This window comes from Ranitomeya variabilis, chromosome 1 (assembly GCF_051348905.1).
Source record: "Ranitomeya variabilis isolate aRanVar5 chromosome 1, aRanVar5.hap1, whole genome shotgun sequence".
Taxonomy (NCBI): Eukaryota; Metazoa; Chordata; class Amphibia; order Anura; family Dendrobatidae; genus Ranitomeya; species Ranitomeya variabilis.
Window position 1 is genome coordinate 657,500,046 of NC_135232.1, and position 27,773 is coordinate 657,527,818.

A 27,773-nucleotide genomic window follows, 5' to 3' on the forward strand; every position below is an offset into this window, starting at 1 on the left:
GACAGGATTGCCTGACGCATCCATGCAGATAAGCCCTTAAGTAATTCACCTTTCTGATGATGTAGACAGCTTGGACATGTTTGTGGCTCCGATGATCGGGTAGAAGCTTAGCTGTGGATTAACAAAAGTGCAAGCTTTTCTGGACAGATTGCCTGTCTGCCATACTTCGCTAGTTTTGCTCATGCCTCATGGTGTTGGGGGAGCAGATAAATAGGTCACAGTCGCTGGTGGGCTCTCTGTTTAGGCCAGTGACAAAACGGCATATTAATGGACGTAATAAGGTCCCATAAAATATCATAAGTGACACTTCCACGGTAGAGATCCCATTCATACATAGAAATACAAGTGGGTTTATTTACCAAATTCTGTATAATTATGACGGGAAATAAAGTGGTCTGCTCCATCAGGTGCCTTACTAGAAAGATGGGGGATGCTCATACCAGCCAAGCCAAACCTCCAACTCCTCAATTTTCCAGACTCCACAAATATTTTAGGAGTTGGTCCATTTTATACCAACTCCACCAGAATGGACACCAACTCCACAACCCTGGCTCATACACACGTCTTTTTGGGTAAAAGGGAGCCATAGTTCATGTAGTTTTGAGAGATAAATGAAAAATATAAATATAGTTTTGGGGGTTTTTTCCTTTAATTTATTTCCTGCCATATATAGCGTCTTATGGTGGCCGTTTAAGGAACTTCTTCTAGTGCAGCATCTTTTCACTTCAGAACATTTTCGTGACTACGTGCGATACAGTCCCAATACGCACCCTGTTGTTGACTGCATTGATCAGAGCCCATTGGATTGTGTCACCCCACAAGGTGATTGGGGAAGGAATGTGGGCAATACTTTCCTATGGTAAAGACCCCCATACATTTTTGGCTAAATAAAAGTAATGTTAACGGGGGGGACAACAGAAGCGTTTTAGTGTATTATGGAGCTCAGCTTGCGGAGCACTAAAGAGTACTAAGACAACACTTACAGGAGCCTTCAGCACTCCCCGGCAGCCATGGTAAGCCATTGGCACCCCATGATTGCTTCTCAGTGGGGCCATTGAAGGGCGACATACACAAGTGACCGGTATGTGCTGCATTTAGATGTTGCAGTCCGATTGATAGCAGCATTTAAATGTTATCAGCAGTGATCAGAGCTTACTGTTGGACATAGATGCTTCCAAGAGGTTAAAGGACTTTTTCGACAGTTTATGTATTTATTTTTACCTAAAGAAGCATTCCTCCTCCTCCCATCAAAATTTTTATCTTAATATATTGCAATCATCATATTACTGTGTACTTACAATTGCTCATTTTACTTTTCTACCCAGCTAATTCTTCTCTTTTCAATTAGGTCTATGACATCACGTGATTAAAACTGACTAGCTGCAGCCTTCAAAGCTCTATGTAGTAACAGGAGGTCAATTTTCCCTGCATGAGTCATCACTGCAAAAGTCCCTGGCAGGGAGAGGAAGGAACAGCTGGGTCAAGAACCAAAGAGGGGAATGATAAATGCAAGGACAAGAGACTTCCCTTTACTACACAGAGCAGATAAAAGAGAAGAATTACACAGAGCCATATAATATGATGACTGCGATATATTCAGAGGATAAAAACGTTGGTGAGTGCCTGAATTTGGGGCTAAAATTCATTTTTGCAACTGTGCAGAAATTCACAGTGAACTGACTGACCGGTTCTCAGTGAACTTTGCAGCCGGTAATAAACATGGCAACATAGAGGCTATAGAAGGGAATCGGTGCAACATTTTTTGCAGCCCAAAGTACATTCATTTAATGTGGAAAAAATTATATATGTATATATATATATATATATATATATATATATATATATATATATATATACAGTACAGACCAAAAGTTTGGACACACCTTCTCGTTGAAAGATTTTTCTGTATTTTCATGACTATGAAAATTGTACATTCACACTGAAGGCATCAAAACTATGAATTAACACATGTGGAATTATATATAAAAAAGTGTGAAACAACTGAAAATATGCTTTATATTCTAGGTCCTTCAAAATAGCCACCTTTTGCTTTGATGACTGCTTTGCACACTCTTGGCATTCTCTTGATGAGCTTCAAGAGGTAGTCACCGGGAATGGTTTTCAATTCACAGGTGTGCCCTGTCAGGTTTAATAAGTGGGATTTCTTGCCTTATAAATGGGGTTGGGACCATCAGTTGTGTTGTGCAGAAGTCTGGTGGATACACACAGGGGCGGACTGGCCCGGGTTGCAGGAATGCATATGCCCCCCCGGGCCGGTGCCTGAGCAGCTGCACAGGGCCACTGGAGGACTGGCAGCGATTTTAATACATAGCGCGCCTAATCCCTCCAGCCGGCCCTTTAAAACTCAGCCAGGTCCTGTGTGCGAGCATTGCCCGAGCTGATAAGTGCCGCGGTGGCCCACGCTAGTGCGCGAGCACGGCCACGGTCCTAGTTCCTGCGCGTGCTCGTCTGCTGCCTATGCCAGTGCAGGCAAGCAGGAGACCACGCGCGCACATTGAGTTATTTGAAAAGGCCGGCGTTCATAGGGCGCCTCCACCTGACTGTGTCTGACGCTGGCCCGCCTGCACCAGCGTCAGAGAAGACTGCTCACCAATGCCTGGGATCCTCTTCACCGCCGACGCTGGACAGGACCCGACCCACCTCAGCTCTTCATCCTCCCGACCTCCTCCCCCATCTCAGGGACCTGGGTGACTCCCAAGATGATTTTTTTTAATGTATATACAGCAGTTGCACCTATATAATGTGTATAGACTGCTATATATACATTATATAGGTGATGCTGCTGTATATAATCACTATACCACTATAATGTATGTATAGCAGTCTATATCTTATATAGGTGACACTGCTACTGATGCGTATATACGTTATATAGGTGATACTGCAGTGTGTGTATACACACACATATGTATACACATATATGTACATGTATACACAGCAGTATCACCTATATGTACACATCAGTAGCAGTGTCACCTATATAAGATGTAGACTGCTATACATACATTATATAGGTGGTATAGTGATTATATACATCAGTATCACCTATATAATGTATATATAGTAGTCTATACACATTATATAGGCAATACCGCTACTGATGTGTACACTGATGTGTATATAGGTGATACTGCTGTGTATATACAGTGCCTAAAAGTAGTATTCAACCCCCTGCAGATTTAGCAGGTTTAATAAGATGCAAATAAGTTAGAGTCTTCAAACTTCAAACAAGAGCAGGAATTATTAACAGATGCATAAATCTTACAAACCAAAAAGTTTTGTTGCTCAGTTAAATTTTTATAAATTTTAAACATAAAAGTGTGGGTCAATTATTATTCAACCCCTAGGTTTAATATTTTGTGGAATAACCTTTGTTTGCAATTACAGCTAATAATCGTCTTTTATAAGACCTGATCAGGCCGGCACAGGTCTCTGGAGTTATCTTGGCCCACTCCTCCATGCAGATCTTCTCCAAGTTATCTAGGTTCTTTGGGTGTCTCATGTGGACTTTAATCTTGAGCTCCTTCCACAAGTTTTCAATTGGGTTAAGGTCAGGAGACTGACTAGGCCACTGCAACACCTTGATTTTTTGCCTCTTGAACCAGGCCTTGGTTTTCTTGGCTGTGTGCTTTGGGTCGTTGTCTTGTTGGAAGATGAAATGACGACCCATCTTAAGATCCTTGATGGAGGAGCGGAGGTTCTTGGCCAAAATCTCCAAGTAGGCCGTGCTATCCATCTTCCCATGGATGCGGACCAGATGGCCAGGCCCCTTGGCTGAGAAACAGCCCCACAGCATGATGCTGCCACCACCATGCTTGACTGTAGGGATGGTATTCTTGGGGTCGTATGCAGTGCCATCCAGTCTCCAAACGTCACATGTGTGGTTGGCACCAAAGATCTCGATCTTGGTCTCATCAGACCAGAGAACCTTGAACCAGTCAGTCTCAGAGTCCTCCAAGTGATCATGAGCAAACTGTAGACGAGCCTTGACATGACGCTTTGAAAGTAAAGGTACCTTACGGGCTCGTCTGGAACGGAGACCATTGCGGTGGAGTACGTTACTTATGGTTTTGACTGAAACCAATGTCCCCACTGCCATGAGATCTTCCCGGAGCTCCTTCCTTGTTGTCCTTGGGTTAGCCTTGACTCTTCGGACAAGCCTGGCCTCGGCACGGGAGGAAAACTTTCAAAGGCTGTCCAGGCCGTGGAAGGCTAACAGTAGTTCCATAAGCCTTCCACTTCCGGATGATGCTCCCAACAGTGGAGACAGGTAGGCCCAACTCCTTGGAAAGGGTTTTGTACCCCTTGCCAGCCTTGTGACCCTCCACGATCTTGTCTCTGATGGCTTTGGAATGCTCCTTTGTCTTTCCCATGTTGACCATGTTTGAGTGCTGTTCACAAGTTTGGGGAGGGTCTTAAATAGTCAGAAAAGGCTGGAAAAAGAGATAATTAATCCAAACATGTGAAGCTCATTGTTCTTTGTGCCTGAACTACTTCTTAATACTGTAGGGGAACCAAACAGAATTCTGGTGGGTTGAGGGGTTGAATAATAAATGACCCTCTGAAAAAACTTTTCCCAATTTAAAAAAAAAAATAAGCAAAGAAATAACATTCTTTTTTGCAGCAGTGCATTTCACACTTCCAGGCTGATCTACAGTCCAAATGTCACAATGCCAAGTTAATTCCAAATGTGTAAATCTGCAGGGGGTTGAATACTACTTGTAGGCACTGTATGTCGTTATATAGGCGATACTGGTGTGTGTATACACACAAACACGTACATATATACACAACATTATCACCTATATATAACGTATATACACATTGGTAGCAGTATTGCCTATATAATGTATATAGACTGCTGTATACATGATATATAGGTGATACTATCATTATATACAGCAGTAGCAGTATCGCCTATATAATGTGTATCCAACATTTGCAGTATCACCTGTATAATGTATAGACTACTGCATATACGTTGTATAGGTGATACTGCTGTGTATAGTCGCACTATCTATCTGTGTCTAATATATATATATATATTTTTGTTTTTTTCAGTTTCATCTATATAATGTGTGTACACCAGTCACAGTATCACATACAATATATAGGTGATACTACAACTATACACATCGGTCACAGTGTCAACTATATATTGTATATACAGTAGTTTCAATGTGATATATATTCAGCAGTCGCGGTGTCTCCTATGTGATGTATGCATCATAATCTATATATATAATTGTCTAAGGGTCACTTCCGTCTTTCTGTCTGTCTGTCATGGATATTCATTGGTCGCGGCCTCTGTCTGTCACGGAAATCCAAGTTGCTGATTGGTCCTGGCAAAACGCCCACGATCAATCAGCGACGGGCACAGTCCAGCAGCGAAATGGCCGCTGCTTACTGCCCTGCACTCAGTGTCCCGTCCATACTCCCCAGCAGTCAGCGCTCACACAGGGTTAATGGCAGCGTTATGCCGCGGTGTAACGCACTCCGTTAACGCAGCTATTAACCCTGTCTGAACAACTTTTTACTATTGATGCTGCCTATGCAGCATCAATAGTAAAAAGATGTAATGTTAAAAATAATAATAATAATTAAAAAAAAAAAAAGGTTATTCTCACCTTCCGACGTCGCCCGCTGTCCTTGGCAGTGCAAGCGGATTCCAAGGATGCTATGCACGCAGGACCTGGGATGACGTCACGGTCATGTGACCGTGACGTCATCCCAGATCCTAAGCGCATAGCAACCCTGGGACCGGAAGCCGCCGCGTGCACCGCAGAGAAGCGCCAGGACTTCAAGGGGCCTTCGGAACATGAGTATATGTTTATTTTTTATTTTATTTCTTTTTTTACCACGCATATAGTGCCCACATTGCTATATACTACGTGGGCTGCGTTACATACTGCGTGGGCTCTGTTATATGCTACATCTCTGTGCTATACACTATGTAGCTGGGCAATATACTAAATCGTTATGCTTTATACTACTTAACCTGTGTTATATACTCCATGCGCAGTGTTATATACTACGTCTCTGTGTTATATACTACGTGGCTGTGCAATATACTACGTGGCTGTGCAATATACTACGAGACTGTGCAATATACAACGTGACTGTGCAATATACAACGTGACTGCAATATACAACGTGACTGTGCAATATGCAACGTGACTGTGCAATATGCAACGTGACTGCAATATACAACGTGACTGTGCAATATACTACGTGGCTGTGCAATATACTACGTGCTCTGTGTTATATACTACGTGTCTCTGCAATATACTACGTGGCTCTGCAATATACTATGTGGCTCTGCAATATACTATGTGGCTCTACAATATAGTACGTGGCTGTGCAATATACTACGTGGCTGTGCAATATACTACGTGACTGTGCAATATACTACGTGGCTGTGCAATACACTACGTGGCTGTGCAATATACTACGTGGCTGTGCAATATACTACGTGGTTGTGCAATATACTACGTGGCTGTGCAATATACTACGTGGCTGTGCAATATACTACGTGGCTGTGCTATATACTACGTGCGCTGTGTTATATACTACGCAGCTATGTTATATACTACGTCGGTTGTGTTATATACTACGTGACTGTGCAATATAGTACGTGGCCTGTGCTATATACTACCTACATATTCTAGAATACCAGATACTTTAGAATCGGGCCACCATCTAGTATAGTATAATGCTGTCCTAATTACCGTATATTGTAGAGATGTGTATATATATATATAGAGAGAGAGTGTAGAGATGTTTGTATAGTGTAGAGATGTTTATATAGTATGGCGCTATGTATATAGTGTGGAACTCACACTATATATACACTGCTGCCACATCTCTACTCTATATAATATATACACCGCTCTATATTCCTTAACACGGTATATAATATGCCGCTGCGTATATAATAGATTGTAGTATACCGTATAAACTCGTGTGTAAGCCGAGTTTTTCAGCATATTTTTTTTGTGCTGAAAACACCCCCCTCGGCTTATACACGAGTCGTTGTCCCAAAAAAACAGAGGGGGAGCAGCGGGTCACAGAGGCAGGAGCCAGCGGCTGTGGCTAAAGCCTGTGCCGCTGCTAAGGAGAAATTAATATTCACTGCGCTGGCAGTGAATATTCATTTCTCTTATAGCGTTCACAGCCACAGCCGCCGACTTCCAGCACACATGCCACTTACCTTCCCTGCGCACCCTCGCTGCATCTCGTTCCGGCGCCCGCAGTTCTTCAGGCCGAGCGATCACGTGTCTTCCGCTCATTAAAGGTAATGAGTATTCACCCCTCTCCACTCCCATAGGCATGGGTAAATATTTATTACCTTAAAGAGTGGGGGACACGTGATCACCCGGCCACAGGAGCTGCTGGCACCAGAACGAGATGCTGCGAGGGCATGCAGGGAAGGTAAGTAGGATGTGTGTTTTTTTTTGTTTGTTTTTTTTTTTTATCGGAACCATGCATACATGAACAATGAAGGAGCCATGCATACAAGGACGGGGATAAGGAGCCATGCATACAAGAATGGGAATAAGAGGCCCATGCGTACAAGGACGGGGATAAGGAGCCATGCATACAAAAATGGGAATAAGAGGCCCATGCATACAAAAATGGGAATAAGAGGCCCATGCATACAAGGACGGGGATAAGGAGCCATGCATACAAAAATGGGAATAAGAGGCCCATGCATACAAGGACGGGGATAAGGAGCCATGCATACAAAGACATGCAGACAAGGATGGGGATGAGGAGCTATGCATACAAGGACGGGGATAAGGAGCCATACATATAAGGACAGGGACGGGGGAGCCATGCAGTCAAGGATGGGAATGAGGAGCTATGCATACAAGGATGGGGATAAGGAGCTATGCATACAAGGACGGGGATAAGGAGCCATGCATACAAGGACAGGGGAGCCATGCATACAAGGACGGGGATGTGGGGACAATGCATACCTGGCTTATACTCGACTCAATAAGCTTTCCCAGTTTTTTAAGGCAAAATTAGGTGCCTCTGCATATACTTGGGTCGACTTATACCCAAGTATATACGATATATTGTGGAGCTGTGTATACTTCTACTGTCCTGCATAAATGGTGTAATTCTCAGTATCTATTCTTATTGTGTATGTGTGTGTATCTGTCTATCTATCACTCTGATTAATTGTGAGAAAAGTAGCGTACACTTTATTGGCCCATGTGGCAACGTTTCGGATCCATAACTGCACATTTCTCTGATATGGAAGTGAAATGTTGCCACATGGACTAATAAAGAGTATAAAAAAAAAACTGTTCCATTTTCTTCCACAAAAGTGGTACGATTCTCTTCTCACTTGCTGTCCGTGTGCAGTCGTTTGTTTTTTTCTCAGCAGATGTTGCAGTCTGATACACGGCGAGTCAGACCATTGAGGAGATGGAGAAATTAATTTATCCGTCTCCTCCACACCTGTGCTGCGAGAGCATTGGAGCACGGACACTTGGCTCACGCTCACAGCAGAGCAAGAGCCAAGTATCATTGGCAGATCACATCGGATGCCATATGCTACTGTGATTCCACCCTAATGAGCACCTGTATTAAAGGGAACCTGTCACCCCCCCTAAAAGTGGCTCTTTTAGTTCGGGTCCCTTCCAACGCTGAAATACCGTAATCGTTTTTAGAATTTGCCTGTCATACATGTAGTTAGTCAGGGGGGCATGTCTTTTCCCCCCTGACACAAACGCCTCCCAGCCATCACTCAGTACTCTGCGCGCCGGGCGCCGCCTCCTCCTTCCTTCATTAAGTTTTTTTCGGGCATGTGCAGTTTGCGCTGCCCTTCAAACATACAGCGCAGGCGCCGGGGACGCTAATGAAAAAAGAGGAGGCGGTGCCTGGCTCCGGAGCAGAGACTGCTGGGCGGCAGGAGGAGCGCTGGTCCCCTGTGAGGGAGATGGCACCTCTGCTGTGACTCCTCTGCAGAGTGGTCACTGGGCGCTGTCCTCCTCAGTCCTTTGCCATTGTCTGGGCTCTCCTCATCCCCAGGGTGTCCCCGGCGCCTGCCTGCGGTGTAAAGAGCACCATGTAAATGGACCTGTGGTCGATCATACACACTGTGGCGCCATTCACATGTGGCTCTTCAAGTAACGCCTTTAAGAGGAGTGTTGAAGGGCAGGACAAAGTATAGCAAAATTTACTGATCGGGGATGGGGAGTGTTATAGTATGTGGGCTGGTGGGGTTTGTGTGGCAGGGCTGTTTTTTTTGTCCCAGTCCGGCCCTGGGTGTGTGGTTATACAGTGTGTGTGTGCGTGAGATTATACAGTGGGGCTATGCGTGTCACTATACAGTGGGGCTGTGTGTGTGTCATTAATTATACAGTAGGGTTGTGCGTGTGTGTCATTATACAGTGAGGCTGTGCGTGTCATTATACAGTGGGGCTGTGCCTGTCATTATACAGTGAGGTTGTGTGTGTGACTGTCACTATAGAGTAGGACTGTGTGTGTCAATAAATAAATAAATATATATATATATATATATATATATATATATTCGCATGCTTGCAGTAACAAGACCACCTGTTCCCGGTGCCGGCACCAGAGAATCCTCACAGTGCGCACGATATGAGGATTCACACATAGTGACTGTAGACATGTAGCTTAAGATCCGACAACCCCTTTAAGGATGGGCCGCGACTCATGGGCCACTGCTGTGTGCTTGCCCCCCAGGCTAAAATTTGCCAGCCAGCCCCTGGATACACAGCTGATAGTCCAACTGAATAGACTGCTAGAATTTGTATTATGGCAAGAAAAAAGCAGCTAAGTAAAGAAAAACGAGTGGCCATCATTACTTTAAGAAATGAAGGTGAATCAGTCCGAAAAGTTGGGCAAACTTTGAAAGTGTCCCCGAGTGCAGTGGGAAAAACCATGAAGCGCTACAAAGAAACTGGCTCACATGAGGACCGCCCCAGGAAAGGAGGACCAAGAGTCACCTCTGCTTCTGAGGTTAAGTTTATCCGTGTCACCAGCCTCAGAAATCGCAGGTTAACAGCAGCTCAGATTAGAGACCAGGTCAATGCCATACAGAGTTCTAGCAGCAGACACATCTCTACAACAACTGTTAAGAGGAGACTTTGTGCAGCAGGCCTTCATGGTAAAATAGCTGCTGGGAAACCACTGCTAAGGACAGGCAAAAGAATGCAAAGAATGGACATTAGACCAGTAGAAATCTGTGCTTTGGTCTGATGAGTCCAAATTTGAGATCTTGGTTCCAACTACCATGTCTTTGTGCGACGCAGAAAAGGTGAACGGATAGACTCTACATGCCTGGTTCCTACCGTGAAGCATGGAGGAGGAGGTGTGATGTGTGGGGGTGCTTTGCTGGTGACACTGTTGGGGATTTATTCAAAATTGAAGGCATACTGAACCAGCATGGCTACCACAGCATCTTGCCTCGGCATGCTATTCCATCCGGTTTGCGTTTAGTTGGACCATCATTTATTTTTCAACAGGACAATGACCCCAAACACATCTCCAACCTGTGTAACGGCTATTTGACCAAGAAGGAGAGTGATGGGGTGCTACGCCAGATGACCTGGCCTCCACAGTCACCAGACCTGAAGCCAATCGAGATGGTTTGGGGTGAGCTGGACCGCAGAGTGAAGGCAAAAGGGCCAACAAGTGCTAAGCATCTCAGGGAACTCCTTCAAGATTGTTGGAAGACCATTCCCGGTAACTACCTCTTAAAGCTCATCAAGAGAATGCCAAGAGTGTGCAAAGCAGTCATCAAAGCAAAAGGTGGCTACTTTGAAGAACCTAGAATATAAGACATAATTTCAGTTGTTTCACACTTTTTTGTTACCGGTAAGTATATAATTCCACATGTGTTAATTCATAGTTTTGATGCCTTCAGTGTGAATGTACAATTTTCATAGTCATGAAAATACAGAAAATCTTTAAATGAGAAAATGAGAAGGTGTGTCCAAACTTTTGGTCTGTACTATATATATATATATATATATATATATATATATATATATATATATATATATATATATATATATATACATATATATATACACGTAATATAGTGGTGTAGTGCTGGACGGATATATTTCTCCCGGCATGATAAAATTTGGCCTGAATTTTTCCTAAGGTTGAGGACCCGCAGTGATGTCACAGTCACGTGATCAGCCCATGTGATAGGTGCCTCACCTGTGGGTGTGGTTATGAGCTATTTAATTGAGTTTTTGTTTGGCACATGGTCTTTATGCAGTGTGTGAGGAGCTAGGCTGGAGTTAGCCTGATTTGATGGATTACACATGCTGCAACACTCATAGCAACCCTGGGAATGGCACCTGGTGGACGTCGCTGACCAGGCAGCCGCTTTGTTACGCCCGTCCCGTGCAAGGGTGAGTCTGAGACCAGTGGTTCTCCAAGCTGGAGTATGTTTGTGTTTTTTTCTTTCTTTCTGCTGCCTACGGTTTAAAGTGTTAAAAAATAAAAGAATATAACTCCAAGTAAATCAAACTTCCGTGAAATCAAACTGTCTACTTAGGAAGCAACACTGTTTGACAATCAATTTCACATGCTGTTGTGCAAATGGAATAGACAACAGATGAAAATTATTGGCAATTATCAAGACACACTCAATAAAGGAGTGGTTCTGCAGGTGGGGACCACAGACCACATCTCAGTACCAATGCTTTCTGGCTGATGTTTTGGTCACTTTTGAATGTTGGTTGTGCTTTTACACTCGTGGTAGCATGAGACGGACTCTACAACCCACACAAGTGGCTCAGGTAGTGCAGCTCATCCAGGATGGCACATTAATGCGAGCTGTGGCAAGAAGGTTTGCTGTGTCTATCATTGGAGTGTCCAGAGGCTGGAGGCGCTACCAGGAGACAGGCCAGTACAACAGGAGACGTGGAGTGGGCCGTAGGAGGGCAACAACACAGCAGCAGGACCGCTACCTCAGCCTTTGTGCAAGGAGGAGCACTGCCAGAGCCCTGCAAAATTACCTCCAGCAGGCCACAAATGTGCATGTGTCTGCACAAACGGTTAGAAACCGACTCCATGAGGATGGTCGTCCACCGATGGGGGTTGTGCTCACAGCCCAACACCTTGCAGGATTCTTGGTATTTGCCACAGAACACCAGGATTGGCAAATTTGCTACTGGCGCCCTGTGCTCTTCACAGATGAAAGCAGGTTCACACTGAGCTCATGTGACAGAGTCTGGAGACGCCATGGAGAGCGATCTGCCTGCAACGTCCTTCAGCATGACCAGTTTGGCAGTGGGTCAGTAATGGTGTGGGGTGGCATTTCTTTGGAGGGCCACACAACCCTCCATGTGCTCACCAGAGGTAGCCTGACTGCCATTAGGTACCGAGATGAGATCCTCAGACCCCTTATGAGACCATATGCTGGTGCGGATGTCCCTGGGTTCCTCCTAATGCAGGACAATGCCAGACCTCATGTGGCTGGAGTGTGTCAGCAGTTCCTGCAAGATGAAGGCATTGAAGCTATGGACTGGCCTGCCCGTTCCCCAAACCTGAATCTGATTGAACATATCTGGGACATCATGTCTCGCACCATCCACCAACGTCACGTTGCACCACAGACTGTCCAGGAGTTGGCGGATGCTTTAGTCCAGGTCTGGGAGGAGATCCCTCAGGAGACCATCTGCTACCTCATCTGGAGCATGCCCAGGAGTTGTAGGGAGGTCATACAGGCACGTGGAAGCCACACACACACTACTGAGCATCATTTCCTTGTCTTGAGGCATTTCCACTGAAGTTGGATCAGCCTGTAACTTCATTTTCCACTTTGATTTTGATCATCATTCCAACTCCAGACCTCTGTGGGATATTAGTTGTGATTTACATTGATCATTTTTAGGCTTTATTGTTCTCAACACATTCCACTATGTAATGAATAAAGATTTACAACTGGAATATTTCATTCAGTGATATCTAGGATGTGGGATTTTAGTGTTCCCTTTATTTTTTTGAGCTGTGTGTGTATAATATATATATATATATATATATATATATATATATACACTCACTGGCCACTTTATTAGGTACACCTGTCCAACTTCTTGTTAACACTTAATTTCTAATCAGCCAATCACATGGCGGCAACTTAGGCATGTAGACATGGTCAAGACAATCTCCTGCAGTTCAAACCGAGCATCAGTATGGGGAAGAAAGGTGATTTGAGTGCCTTTGAACGTGGCATGGTTGTTGGTGCCAGAAGGGCTGGTCTGAGTATTTCAGAAACTGCTGATCTACTGGGATTTTCACGCACAACCATCTCTAGGGTTTACAGAGAATGGTCCGAAAAAGAAAAAAAATCCAGTGAGCAGCAGTTCTGTGGGCGGAAATGCCTTGTTGATGCCAGAGGTCAGAGGAGAATGGGCAGACTGGTTCGAGCTGATAGAAAGGCAACAGTGACTCAAATCGCCACCCGTTACAACCAAGGTAGGCCTAAGAGCATCTCTGAACGCACAGTGCGTCGAACTTTGAGGCAGATGGGCTACAGCAGCAGAAGACCACACCGGGTACCACTCCTTTCAGCTAAGAACAGGAAACTGAGGCTACAATTTGTACAAGCTCATCGAAATTGGACAGTAGAAGATTGGAAAAACGTTGCTTGGTCTGATGAGTCTCGATTTCTGCTGCGACATTCGGATGGTAGGGTCAGAATTTGGCGTAAACAACATGAAAGCATGGATCCATCCTGCCTTGTATGGAGCATCTTTGGGATGTGCAGCCGACAAATCTGCGGCAACTGTGTGATGCCATCATGTCAATATGGACCAAAATCTCTGAGGAATGCTTCCAGCACCTTGTTGAATCTATGCCACGAAGAATTGAGGCAGTTCTGAAGGCAAAAGGGGGTCCAACCCGTTACTAGCATGGATGTACCTAATAAAGTGGCCGGTGAGTGTATGTATATATATATATATATATATATATATATATATATATATATATATATATATATATATATATATATATATAATTGTCTAAGGGGTACTTCCGTCTTTCTGTCGGCAACTTCCGTCACGGTTATTCATTCGCTGATTGGTCTCGCCAGCTGCCTGTCATGGCTGCCGCGACCAGTCAGCGACGGGCACAGTCCGATTAGTCCCTCCCTACTCCCCTGCAGTCAGTGCCGGGCGCCCGCTCCATACTCCACGCAGTCACGGCTCACACAGGGTTAATGCCAGCGGTAACGGACCGCGTTATGCCGGGGGTAACTCACTCCGTTACCGCCGCTATTAACCCTGTGTGACCAAGTTTTTACTATTGAGGCTGCCTATGCAGCCTCAATAGTAAAAACATCTAATGTTAAAAATAATTAAAAAAAAAAATAACAAATCATTATATACTCACCTTCCGCCTCCTTTCCGACGCTCCGGTGACCGGTCCATGCAAGCGGCAGGTTCCGGTGCTAAGGTTGGTGTGTGACAAGGACCTGCCATGACGTCACGGTCATGTGACAGCGACGTCATCACAGGCCCTGCGCGAGAAGGACCTGCCATGACGTCACAGTCATGTGACCGCGACATCATAGCAGGCCCTGCGCGCTTGCGCGAGAAGGACCTGCCGTGACGTCACGGTCATGTGACCGCGACGTCATCACACCCTCGGACCGGAAGCTGCCGCCTGAACCGAACACAGGCGACAGAACTACAAGGGGCCCCTCGGAAGGTGAGTATATGTTTATTGTTTATTTTTTAACCTGTGACATACGTGGCTGGGCCGTGGCTCTGTGCTGTATACTACGTCACGGGGCAATATACTACGTCACTGGGCAATATACTACGTGGCTGGGCAATATACTATGTCACTAGGCAATATACTACGTAACTGGGCAATATACTACGTAACTGGGCAATATACTACTTAACTGGACAATATACTACGTAACTGGGCAATATACTACGTGGCTCTGTGCTGTATACTACGTGGCTGGGCAATATACTACGTGGCTCTGTGCTGTATACTACGTCACTGGGCAATATACTACGTCACTGGGCAATATACTACGTCACTGTGCAATATGCTACGTCACTGTGCAATATACTACGTCACTGGGCAATATACTACGTCACTGGGCAATATACTACGTCACTGGGCAATATACTACGTGGCTGGGCAATATACTACGTGGCTGGGCAATATACTACGTGGCTGGGCAATATACTACGGCACTGGGCAATATACTACGTCACTGGGCAATATACTACGTGGACATGCATATTCTAGAATACCCGATGTGTTAGAATTGGGCCACCATCTAGTATATATATAATGTCCTGATAAGTGAACAACACTTTCAGCTATTGCCCTAACACATCCCATAGACTTCTATAGAATCATTCCCAGTCATCCGGCCCCCCGCACTGATTTTAGAACCATATCAGAAAGCTTTATATGTCGCGTTGTTTAATCCAGACTTGTGAGAGAAGCCGTGGCAATTTCTGATGCCTTGATGATTCTGTCGGGGGGCCGTGAGGATTGGAGTTTGGGAGCCCTGGACTAGTTAGCCGTCTTCCCCTATTATCACGTCATGCTTATTGGATTGGTATGGCAGTAAGCAGAGGTTTGGACAACCTTATCACAGCTGTCAGAAGAGCCTCGATCGTGGCCCGGCTGGGCAATTTCTTGTTACGTAAATATGTGGCATGGTGGGAAGAACAATATATTTTTTGTTCCGATAATCCATTTTAGAGAATATAAAATGGTATTCAAGATACATAGACGATTTATTATTGGTTTGGAATGGCGATCAAGATCATATATCACATTTCATTTTTTATATGGATAATTACCCCGTTTAATCTAAAATTTACATACACTTTTGAAAACCATTGTATTTTTTAGACTTATGCCTTTCAGGTTCACCAAATGACATTATTCAGAGCCAAACATATCACAAACAAACTGCTGGCAATACTATACTCCACGCACAAAGTTTTCACCCATCGCATACTATTCATTCCATTCCTGTAGGGGAAGCACTTAGAGCCAGACTTAATTTTAGTAGTGAACTAGCATTCAATCGTAAAAAATCTGTCATTAGAAAACGTCTCACTAACAGATCATACCCAACTGGACTATAGAACGTGCTTTCAATATAGCAGATACCAAATTGAGATCGGATCTCATAAACACTACTAATACTCATGATAGCAAAGTGAAAAAATCTACTAAATTATCTACAGAACGACCAACTTTAGTACTTACTTACAGTACACATGTTAAATCTATCTCGGAGATTGTTCAACGCAATTTAAATTTTTTTGCGAGACTATCAAATCATGGATACGATTCTTCGGGATGGTGTTAGAATAATATGTAGACTTGCCCCTACACTAGGCAACGCCCTGTCTCCTAGCTTTCTTGATCCTGGTAAACCAAAAAATTCTTCACATTGGCTGTCTTCTAAAGGTTTTTTTAAGTGCGTAACGCATCCTTGCAAAACATGTCTTTACACTAAAAACTGTAAATTTTTCCTGTTCTAAAAATAAAAACAATTTCCCTATAAATGGTTTTTTAAACTGCAATTCTGATCATGTAGTTTATATTATAGAATGCGTGGATTGTAAACTTTTATGTGTGGGTTCCACGATAAGAAAGTTAAAAGATAGATTTAGGGAACATCTTTTGGACATCGTTCAGCCCACACTTCGTCATGTATCAAATGTATCGAGTCACTTTATCAAGACACATAATAGACAAACTTTGTCTTTGGAGTGGAATGGCACCAGGATATTTTCTTTCCCCAGTCAATCATGTGCTGTTATATGCTGCTATTCCTCTCACTTGCGGATTGCCAACAGTCACTGGATTCAGGTGCTCTGCCTATTACACAGTGATCATCTCATTTTCCATATAAAGAAATAGAACAGAAGGCGGCACTCACCAGTTTGCTGTGATGAACGTCTTTAATGTGTCTTTAATCCATATTACAGGTTATTTTAGACACATTCCAGGTGATAGCGAGGACCCGTAAAAGTGCTGACTGCACGAAACGGCCGTCGTCCACCTGCACTCCCCGCTCCCTCGCTATCACCTGGAATGTGTCTAAAATAACCTGTAATATGGATTAAAGACACATTAAAGATGTTCATCACAGCAAACTGGTGAGTGCCGCCTTCTGTTCTATTTCTTTATATGGATAATAGACAAACTACACATTTAAGAGTCTATGCGATAGAACAAGCTTATAAAGACACACGCGGATGAGATAGAGAAAAAAAGCTACGAGATAGGGAAGCCTTTTGGATATACTTATTGAACGCCAGGGTACCCTTAGGGTTAAATCTCAAAAATGAAATTATGTTGCACTATTGAAAACTTCAGGTTGTTTTCTTGCAGGTTGTTTTTTGGAGTTACTCCATATATTTATTATGTACGAAGCACGTATGCTGTTAATTGTGTTTTCTTACAGCTGCACTTTCTCATTGGCTTGGCTTTGTCAGGTGCTATGCATCTTTCCATTAGGTTTCATACGTCGATGAAATTATTATTGCAGCTACTCACCTGTGGAAAACGGTTTTATACGTCGATCTGGTTTGCTCATATATACGCTGTGGACTAAGAGCATTGGGAGTGCTCGAAACGCGTTCAGCGATTATATGGCTCTTCTTTTGTAACAATCTTGTCTGCCACATGTAAGCAGCCTTTCAATTTTAAAGATGTTGAAATAAAAAAATGTATTTTTAATTTTATTCCGGAGCTGGATTTTCTCTTTTTCTACATAAATATGTCCCCCCAGAGACACAGTATATGGCGCTGTTTAAGGGCTAATTCCTAAGATTGATCACAACATTCGCGAACGTGGCAGCCATCCGTGGGATTGCGTGGCACCAAATCTGATGGTACATGCTGTGAATTGTTTTCAAAACTAATCACCTATAATGAACTATTAAAGGGTCTAATTGTGAAGCCCCCACAGTCATATTATTGAGAAGTGCTGGCAGCAGGTCATAGTCTGGAATCCATGTACATGGGAGTATAACTGTAGTAGGTGCAGGGGTCGCAGCTGCATTCAGACCTCAGAGCTTCGGGAGCAAAAATGTTCCTGTGATAGTTGGTGGCGCTGTTGGAGATATTGCATTGGGGCCCATGTACTTCATGTTACTCGATTGCATGTGCAAACTATTGAGTTTTCTGTTCCTATTTTGTCTTCATCTGCCATTGTGATCTGTTTTCTTGGGTACATTCAGGTGATTACAGGATATGAGAAATTCCGTTTGGTAATTGTAAATTGAAGATGCATTCCATCAATGCGAGCTCTGAGCATTACCTCGTGCATATCTACTTTACATCCAATTTGTGTCTCATAATAAGGTGCTCAGATTATGTGTGGCACAGCTTTATGTAGAAGTGTTTGGTTTGTTGTTTTTTTTAATCAATTCTCTTGTTTTCATGGGGCCGGATGTTATACACAGGGGCGAGGGGCCGGATGTTATACACCTGGGGGCGAGGGGATGGATGTTATACACGGGGGGGGGGGGGGTGCGAGGGGTCAGATGTTATACACCGGGGGAACGAGGGGCCAGATGTTATACATCGGGGGGCGAGGGGCCGGATGTTATACATTGCGGAACGAGGGGGCGGATGTGATACAGCTGGGAGCAATGAGACTGATATTAATTATACATCCGGGGCGTGTTGACGGATGTTGTATAACCGGGAGGGGGGGGCTGGATGTTATACACCGATGGGCTGAATGAGAAACTTGAATTCACAAACTGACTTTGAGACGTGTCCCGTATTGTTGTCCGTATAGTGTGTATTGAAATGCCGAAGAGCCTCGTTGGGTGCATGGATTGCCATGGTTTTTTTAAGAAGCATTTTCTAATAAATGCTTGGATTCAGAGAATCTGGAGCACATCTCCTTTTTCGCATGGATTCCCATAGCCTGTACTTGTGTCGTGTGGTCAGCTAGTGGTAAATTTCCTATATATATATATATATATATATATATATATATATATATATATATATATATATATATATATATATATATATATAATTTTCAGTCCTATTACAATGGCTTAGGCTTCCATTCATAACTGAGTAACGCAGATCAGTTTTTCTTATGGATCTCGGCGACTTCTGATGCACCTCTTTGACTTAAATAGGAGTCTATGAGGTTTTGACTGCAGACTGATTTTCTCCACCCTCTAAATAGGAGAGATCCTCTTGACCTAGAAGCTGCAATGTGGAAGGTACCTAATGGATAAAGCCTAGGTCCTACAGTAATACTCATTGGATTTTCTGCACCCTTGGAAAATCACCCTTAAAATTGCAATCAGATTTCCGAATTGTTGACCCTTTGAAGACCCTTTGTTGACCCTTTGAAGAACTTGTCATTGCTCCCATTGATCGCGATCTGTTTGGGCATACTCGTTATTCTGGAGCCATGACGGGTGTTGAACAGACAATATCGGAATATTTGCAGGGTGTTTGTGTTAATGTAAAGTATTGGTTATACAGCGTCGTACAACTAGTAGTGTGAACACGAGTGATCAATCAGAGGCGCCTCATCCCCAGCACGCCGACAGAGAGAAGTTAACACACCAGTGGGATTTTCTAGGACCCTCTTAGATATCTTTTCTGTAATGTGCTAACAAGCTCATCTCGTCTCCCTGTTTTTTACCTTTCTGCCTCGGAGGAATAGCTTAGAAGTTCAGCGAACTAAACCTAATGAAAAGCTCCACGGGAGGCAGAAGAGAACTGTTTTTTTTTCTGCTTCTTCTTTTTCAGCCAAATAGAAAATTAGTTTTGGTAATAGACAAAGGGCAGTTTTTCATGTGCAAGGAAGACTTGCTGCGAATCTGAAGATTCTATTAACTGCACAGAAATCGGCAGCTGGGCGACGCTCCGGTCGCCTTTCCTCCACATGGATACACTCCTCAGATCCAGCCATTGAAGACGAGTTGGCATTCGGAATTATTAGATGTATTAGTATATCAATTTGGTGAAGTCGCTTTAGGTTCACGTTTATGGAGATGTTTGCAACTATATGCCTATATCTGCCATTGATTCCCAATATAATATACAGCTGTGCTCTTGTTTTGTTTTAGCTTCTATTCAGTCCATTTTTTTATTTACCGTATTTTTATATCTGTTCCCTACAAAATGTCCAAATAGACAAGGACAGGTGTAAATATCCCGGCATTTGTATCACTCCTATTTATTCCTACTCCTCCTTATGCAACGTCTGTAGTCCTCTCAGTCTCCTGCTCCCATTATATTTACACAGGCCAAAGAGGAAATGAAGAATTACTTTCCCCAAAATATTCTACACCCCACATTCAGTAAATGGAAATGCTGCTTGTGACCACAAATAGGTAAGGTTTAGTATATAGTGCATACCTCCACCTGATGAGTGGGGTCCGCCGAGCCGATCATCTACGGTTTCTCCACTTCATCTATGGTTCACTGTGGAAAGTAGAGCGGTCTACATATATCCAAAAAGAGAGATCTATTAGGCCTGGTCTACACAGCGTCGTATTGGATGTAATGGTCTCAAATGGTATCTGGTTGTGACTTGCGATGTACTACGACACAAAGTCACAAAATATGTACAAGAGTGTAGGATTTTGTGTTGCAAGTTGCAACTTACCATAAACTCCAATGTAAGTCGCAGAGTGTGTGGATTTGGTCTTTGTTGTATATAACCTCAGCTGTTAGTTATAATTTAAATATATCTATAGGGCTCCGTTAACCTGAAGGAGACTAAAAGTGCACCTTTTTGCTGTCAGTCGGTAGGTTGCGTGTTTGCATTCTGGCTTTCTTTTCAGCTGTGTATGGTCTGTTCTTCTTACTTTACACCATAAAGTGCCATACACCTGTGCCTTCAGGAAAGTACACCTGTTGTAAGTGACTAGAGCACTGTGTGCACAGTTCTACTTGTATGGTATACTAATCAGTAATGGTATTTTTTTTATATTTAGACATGAGTGGTTGATACCTTTTAATGGCTAACTGAAAAGATGATAACAAATTGCTAGCTTTCCAGACTACTCAGGTCCCTTCATCAGGCAAAGACTAATTCAAATTCTGAAAAATCACATATTTATACACGTGATGTGAAGCAGAATTATCATTATGTGAGAGGGATAGAAATAGATATTGGAACAGTTCATAGATAAGGAAGTCTTATTGTTTTATGGTCCTCTGAATGGGTCTGGTTCTATGTTGTGATGACCCCAGAAGGTCTGAAGAGCAAATTCCTTAACTGATGTAAAAAGACGTAAATCCTACCGAAGCGTGCGGCTGCATAGAAATACGCAGCCGCACACTCCGGTCCGAGTGCCGTCGACAGTGCCTGGTATTAATGTGAGAGACTCGTGAGAGTTTCTCACAAGTGTGACCCCGGCCTTAGAGAACAAAAGTATTGTCAGTCTGAAATCAGACTTGCCTAATTCTTATCTTCCCAAACATCTTCGGTTGGAGTCCCCCATACAAATTAGATTGTTGTCCGAACCTGTCGATACTGGTGGATTTAGCTGACGTCCCCCATACAAATTAGATTGTTGTCCAAACCTGGCGATACTGGTGGATTTAACCGAGGTCTCCCATATAAACTGGACTGTTGTCCGAACCTGTCGATATTGTTGGATTCAGCTGATGTTAGCCTAAACTTAGCCAAATCCACCAATATCGACTGCTTTGGACAACAGTCTAATTTGTATGGGGGACCCCAACTCTAAAGTGTATGTGGGGCCTCACTAAATTGCACTTAGCATGAGTTAGAGGATGAGACTTTGCCTGACATTTATTAAAAATGGTGGAATTTGTACCACCAAATCGTTAGCGTACTCAAGTCAACTCTGCAACCAGATAATTATCAGATGTCGCTCCTTTATGATAAATCTGACACAAATTGAGCCAGCATATCTTTTGAAGCGTGGTAGTTCACTTCCCAATAATAGATAAGAGTAATAGACCAATGTGCCTAATGTTGCATGTAAATGATAACATTTAGTGCAAATTTAGATATTTTTTTTTATATACGTTTTCAAGAACACCGCTACCCTTTTCTTTTGTTAATTAATATTCCTAATGTTAGCAAATAGCCAGAGACCAGTGGCTCAAATGGCACAAATTGTGACTTTTAACACTTGTTTAAAACGGCTCTAATATGCATTTATTCCATGCCCTTCTCAAGATGGCTGTCTAGATTGTGCAACTTTCATGTAGAAATGCAATCATAAATATGTTGTTCCTCACTCCAAAAGGTTAGCTAAGCCCCCATTTCTTCTCATTTTTAAGTTTTGGCATAGGTACTAAAACATTATGTAATAGATTGCATCAAACATTGATGATTTGGCTGAGACTAATGAAATGTCTCAATTTTCACAAACCTTTTAGAAATGGTAAATGTCCCCTTTAGCATCTAGGCGCTCAATGTAAGTGCTGCGATCTCGACTTTTCACTTTTTTTCTTAACCTGCCCCCCAAAACTGAAGCTTTGAGGAGAGAATGCGGTACTTGGATCTCATTATTCAGCAACATTTGGAGCCAACCACCTTTGAGGATTATGCTGCACAGGTCTTCTGTCCAGCTCCACACCATAACCACCATCATCTGATGAATGCACGTAAGTACTGTTCCTTATTATGCATAATGATCTTGCTTTAGTTCTACAATTTTTATTTCTTTATATTACCTCCAATGAAATTTAGGATTTGGTGCAGACCTTTATGTCTCATTCAGACATTTATGATTAACGTATGACTTCTATCCATAACTTTCACAGATATAACTTTTGTTTTTTTTGTTTTGTCTTGTTTTTTTCAAAATTATTAATGAAACAATGATGAATAATGGTCTGTGTTTTTCTGTTCAAAAAACTCTGGCTGTCTGAATGAGGCCTAAGCAATTACTTACAATTCATGCTCCGATAACAAGGAATTGGTCCGGGTCTAATGCTTCACTGCTGTCCACCATCCCTCCATGTGGATTGTCCATTTTTTTTGCTAGACATGAATTTTACGAGTGGCGTGCCCGGTGCACATATTTCGGCACACTCTCCGCTTACTGAATCCTAAGTGTTCAGGAAGCTTTTGACTTTGCCAACTTGGAACAGGTAAATCTTATTGAGCAGACTGAGTCGCTACGTTGATCTATTTTCTGAAAGTTGACAACATGTTCTGCCATCTGGCTGCAAAGAAAAAAAAAAGTTCAATTAGGTTTTGTCTTTTTTGTGTGCCTGCCTGACATTCTTAAGTTTGGTAACAGATTCCGTTGTCTGCACCACACAATGCTGTAAACGCTTTATTAATATGGCATTTATTGGCCTTTTGTGTATTTCATCTACACATCCCGTTTTGTTCTTATCGGTGGCCCAATGCTCAGGAAATATTCTGCGAAGTGTACAGGATGGAGCACAACAGCTTCTTTGCACATCTCCCATCTGGGCCGACTCCATACTTTTAAAAAAATAAACACTCTTTATAATAGTTATACATATACCAACTAGGTCTTTGGTCTTTCACCATAACACATAGCAGTTGCATTCATTGAAATCTAAATTACATGATTTTGGACCACCTACCAAGTGTCCTGATACCTCCTCCTTCGTCCTAACCTGGCTGCTGTTCTTTGCGACCATACATTAATTTGGATCGTGTAGCGCCCACCCGTTCTTGACAGACACAATGAAATGTCCCCCTAATGGGCTAATGCCAATCAGTACAAACTCATTTCCCGATTCTACAATGATGTCCTCATCCACGCTAAACAAGCCTTTTTTTTTTTCAAAAGGTACTTATCATTTTATTATTTAATATCTAGCCCCTACCTAAAATCGTCCTGATATCGGTGAGGATGGTAGAGTACTTACCAATCCAGTTTTCTGGTCTGTGCCCGCTCATGCAATAATTTCTGCCAATTGTGGAGCGCACTGGAGAGTTGCCAGGACCAGGCTCCCCTCTGATCTACAGCACTTTAGGAAGGAAATAGATTTTAAGAAGAGCTGTCGATACTTGAGTGGGTGCGAACTGATTCGCACGTCCCATGATGGTAGTTTGTGGACACTTGAATGGGAGAAGAATTCTTCTTACCTGATGACGTTTGCGGCTCTTCTTTTGATTAGACGGCCTGGAATTACTTTACATGTACATCACGCTATAAAAATGCTCCTAGCCAGCTAATCAAAACAAGAGCCACGTCCACAATCGGGAAAGAGGAGGTTCTCCCTCTCCCATTTCAACGGGCACAGATTACTGTCATGGCTGATGGAATAGGGCTTGCCAAATACATTTGTACCAACTCTGATAGGTACCCTTGTATCTCATCTTTTTCCGTCACAAATGGTTTTCTGTTTCACGTCCCTCTTTGGCTCCTTAATTGTAGCATCAGTTCCTGATCTTGGTGGCCACCATCTTGCTTCCTATTTTAAAGTAATCCATAATCACCGTATATACTCGTGTATAAGCCGACCTGAGTATAAGCCAAGGCACCTAATTTTGTCTCGAAAAACTGGGAAAACGTATTGACTCGAGTATAAGCTGGGTATGCATTGTCCCCTAATCCCTATTCTGGTACGAATTGCTCCTTATTCCCATCCTTGTCTGCATGGCTCCTTATCCTCATCCTTGTCTGCATGGCTCCTTATTCCTATCCTTGTCTGCATGGCTCCTCATCCCTATCCTTGTATGCGTGACTCCCATGAGAAAAGCATTAAAAAAAATCCTATTTACCTTCCCTGCTCGCCCTCTCAGCATCTTGTTCCGGTATCCACAGCTCCTACGGCTGAGCGATCACGTGTCCACAGTCATTAAGGGAAAGAATATTCACATCTCTCCACGCCAATGGGAATGGAAAGAGGTGAATATTCATTACCTTAATGAGTGGGCACCTGTGAGAGCCCGACCGCTGCTTTAAAGCCGGCGACTGCTGCTGACACTGTGCGCACGCTATAAGAGAAATGAATGTTCACTGCAAGTGCAGTGAATATTCATTTCTCTTTACCAGCTGACAGAGGCTTTAACCGCAGCAGCTGGTTCCTGCCTCTGTGAACTGCTGCTCCGCCGCTCCCCCTCCCACGCCATCTTCTGGGACAGTGACTCCTGTATAATCCAAGGGGGCATTTTCAGCACACAAAAATGAACTAAAAAACTTGGCTTATACGCAAGTATATACGGTACCTTCTTTTTACAATGTGTCTTCAACATCTGGAATTTTCACTCACATTTTCAGCTTCAACTGGTCCACGTTCTCCCGCTTTTCTTCCGCTTTCCAACCCTACCTTCGCTTTTAAGCCACTATAGTATCTTTTATTTACTTGTCTTATCGATATCTTCTGTGCTTGCTAATGGATTCCTTACCATCTTGCATTTGTACTTTGCATTCCTTCCACCCAACGAATACCTTCGTATCTGTGCATTCTTATCAGTCACTCGCCAAAGTTATGTCAACCCTGATCTCTCAATGAGCTTCACATCGTCCATTCCCTAAGGGTACTGTCTCACAGTGGCACTTTTGTCTCTACGACGGTACGATCCTTGACGTTCCAGCGATATCCATACGATATCGCTGTGTCTGACACGCAGCAGCGATCAGGGACCCTGCTGAGAATCGTGCGTCGTAGCAGATCGTTTGGAACTTTCTTTCGTCGCTGGATCTCCCGCTGTCATCGTTGGATCGGTGTGTGTGACACCGATCCAACGATGCGTTCGCTTGTAACCAGGGTAAACATCGGGTTACTAAGCGCAGGGCCGCGCTTAGTAACCCAATGTTTACCCTGGTTACCATCGTAAAAGTAAAAAAAAAACAAAAAAACGTACATACTCACATTCCGGTGTCCGTCAGGTCCCTCGCAGTCTGCTTCCCGCTCTGACTGACTGCCGGCCGTAAAGTAAGAGCAGAGCACAGCGGTGACGTCACCGCTGTGCTGTGCTTTCACTTTACGGCGGCACTCAGTCAGAGCGGGAAGCAGACTGCGAGGGACCTGACGGACACCGGAATGTGAGTATGTACTGTTTTGGTTTTTTTTTACTTTTACGATGGTAACCAGGGTAAACATCGGGTTACTAAGAGCGGCCCTGCGCTTAGTAACCCGATGTTTACTCTGGTTACCCAGGGCCTTCGGCATCGTTGGTCGCTGGAGAGCGGTCTGTGTGACAGCTCTCCAGCGACCACACAACGACTTTCCAACGATCACGGCCAGGTCGTATCGCTGGTCGTGATCGTTGGAAAGTTGCAGAGTGTGACAGTACCCTTAGCATAAAGACAATTTGCTATCTTTAATTTTCCTACTGTATCAAAACAGATGTGCCTCCAGATCTCACACTACAAGCTTTATATATTATTTATATATTATTAAATTTTTATTTTAAAACTCATGAGGCTGGTGTACTTACTGTAAAATCAATGTCAGGATGTATAGCAATCAGCTTCACTAACAGTTCCATCGAGAATGAATGTAGCAACAGGACGGTTGAGCATATGCAGTGCTGGTCCATTCAAACGGGGGGCAGAATACCTGTCATCTGAGAGTTGTGGGGGTCTTATCACTCAGGCTCCCTCCAATGTGGAAGTTATCACCTATACTATGAGTAAGAGGCTTTTCTTTTCCTCTCCTAAACCTGATTTTATTTCCATCTTCCAAGACATTGGGTCTGATTTCTTTGACCCCAGTTTATTAAGACTGGAATTGCAGAATTTTAATGGGGGCCGCGCAGGAATCTTTTATTAGGAGGCGCATGGCACCTAATAGATTAGGTGCATCTTATCACTGGCATGCTACTCGCCAGAAATGTTACTCCATTACACTTCAACTTTTGATGAATTCATTGGGCGGGCTTTGACACTCAACATCTCTTATGGTAGAGCTGACCAAAAGTAGTGTGAAAAATTACAAAAATTGCAACATTTCTGGCAAAAACTTTTTTTAAAGAAAACCCAAAAGGCCCTGATTTTTTACCAAAAATATCCATGGCTGTCCGATAATTAGGTGCACATAATACCCAGTTTATTATTCACAGCACATGATTGACTCCACCCAACATTACAATTCTTGAATAATCCATGGTGTCAGACAAAGTTCTGTCCTGCGTCTGGGAGGGTGACGGTAAAGCTGCCAGTACGAATTGTATTGTTTGTGCCACCTTCTTAGTCTACCACGTGCTGCTATTGATGATCCTGACATTGTGCGCATCAGTCATCTGATCGCCTGTGAACATGGTCTATCATTGAGGAATCCTTCCACAGATCATCTTCAACTTGTCATGTCATTCCATTACATGTAAAGCTTGATTTCTCCTTTCCTTCTTTCTTTCATTGCCTGAAAATGTCACATTTCTATCCTTACCGAACTACTACACAATACAAGTGGTTGATCCTCTGACCAGAATTGGCTCGCCTTACTTACTATGAAGCACTTTTCCCCTGATTCCTCCTATCCTTCTTTCTGCCCCCCTTATATTGTAAGTGCCCCCTTATATTGTAAACTTTTATGGACTTGTTGATTTACATGTTTGTTGCTTCATCTTCCTTCAGTCTGTTGGGTATAACTTTTTTATTATTTTTTATATGTATGTAAATATAATATATATATATATATTATTTATTATTATAGCACCATTTATCCCATGGCACTTTACATGTGAGGAGGGGGGTATACATAATAAAAACAAGTAGGAGAGAGGATCCTGCCCGCGAGGGCTCACAATCTACAAGGGTTGGGTGAGGATACAATAGGCGAGGGTAGAGCTAGTCGTGCAG

The 27,773-nt window shown here is 43.2% G+C and overlaps 1 protein-coding gene across 4 annotated transcripts in view; it reads left to right on the forward strand.

Moving 5' to 3' along the window:
• RALGAPA1 (Ral GTPase activating protein catalytic subunit alpha 1) overlaps positions 1 to 27,773 on the forward strand; it is a 236,193-nt gene that overhangs the window by 194,897 nt on the left and 13,523 nt on the right. For all 4 annotated transcript variants that reach the window (XM_077262721.1, XM_077262692.1, XM_077262701.1 and 1 more), the window contains one exon: positions 22,514 to 22,644. In XM_077262721.1, coding sequence (XP_077118836.1) covers positions 22,514 to 22,644 — 131 coding nt within the window. The remainder of the gene's footprint in view (positions 1 to 22,513; positions 22,645 to 27,773) is intronic.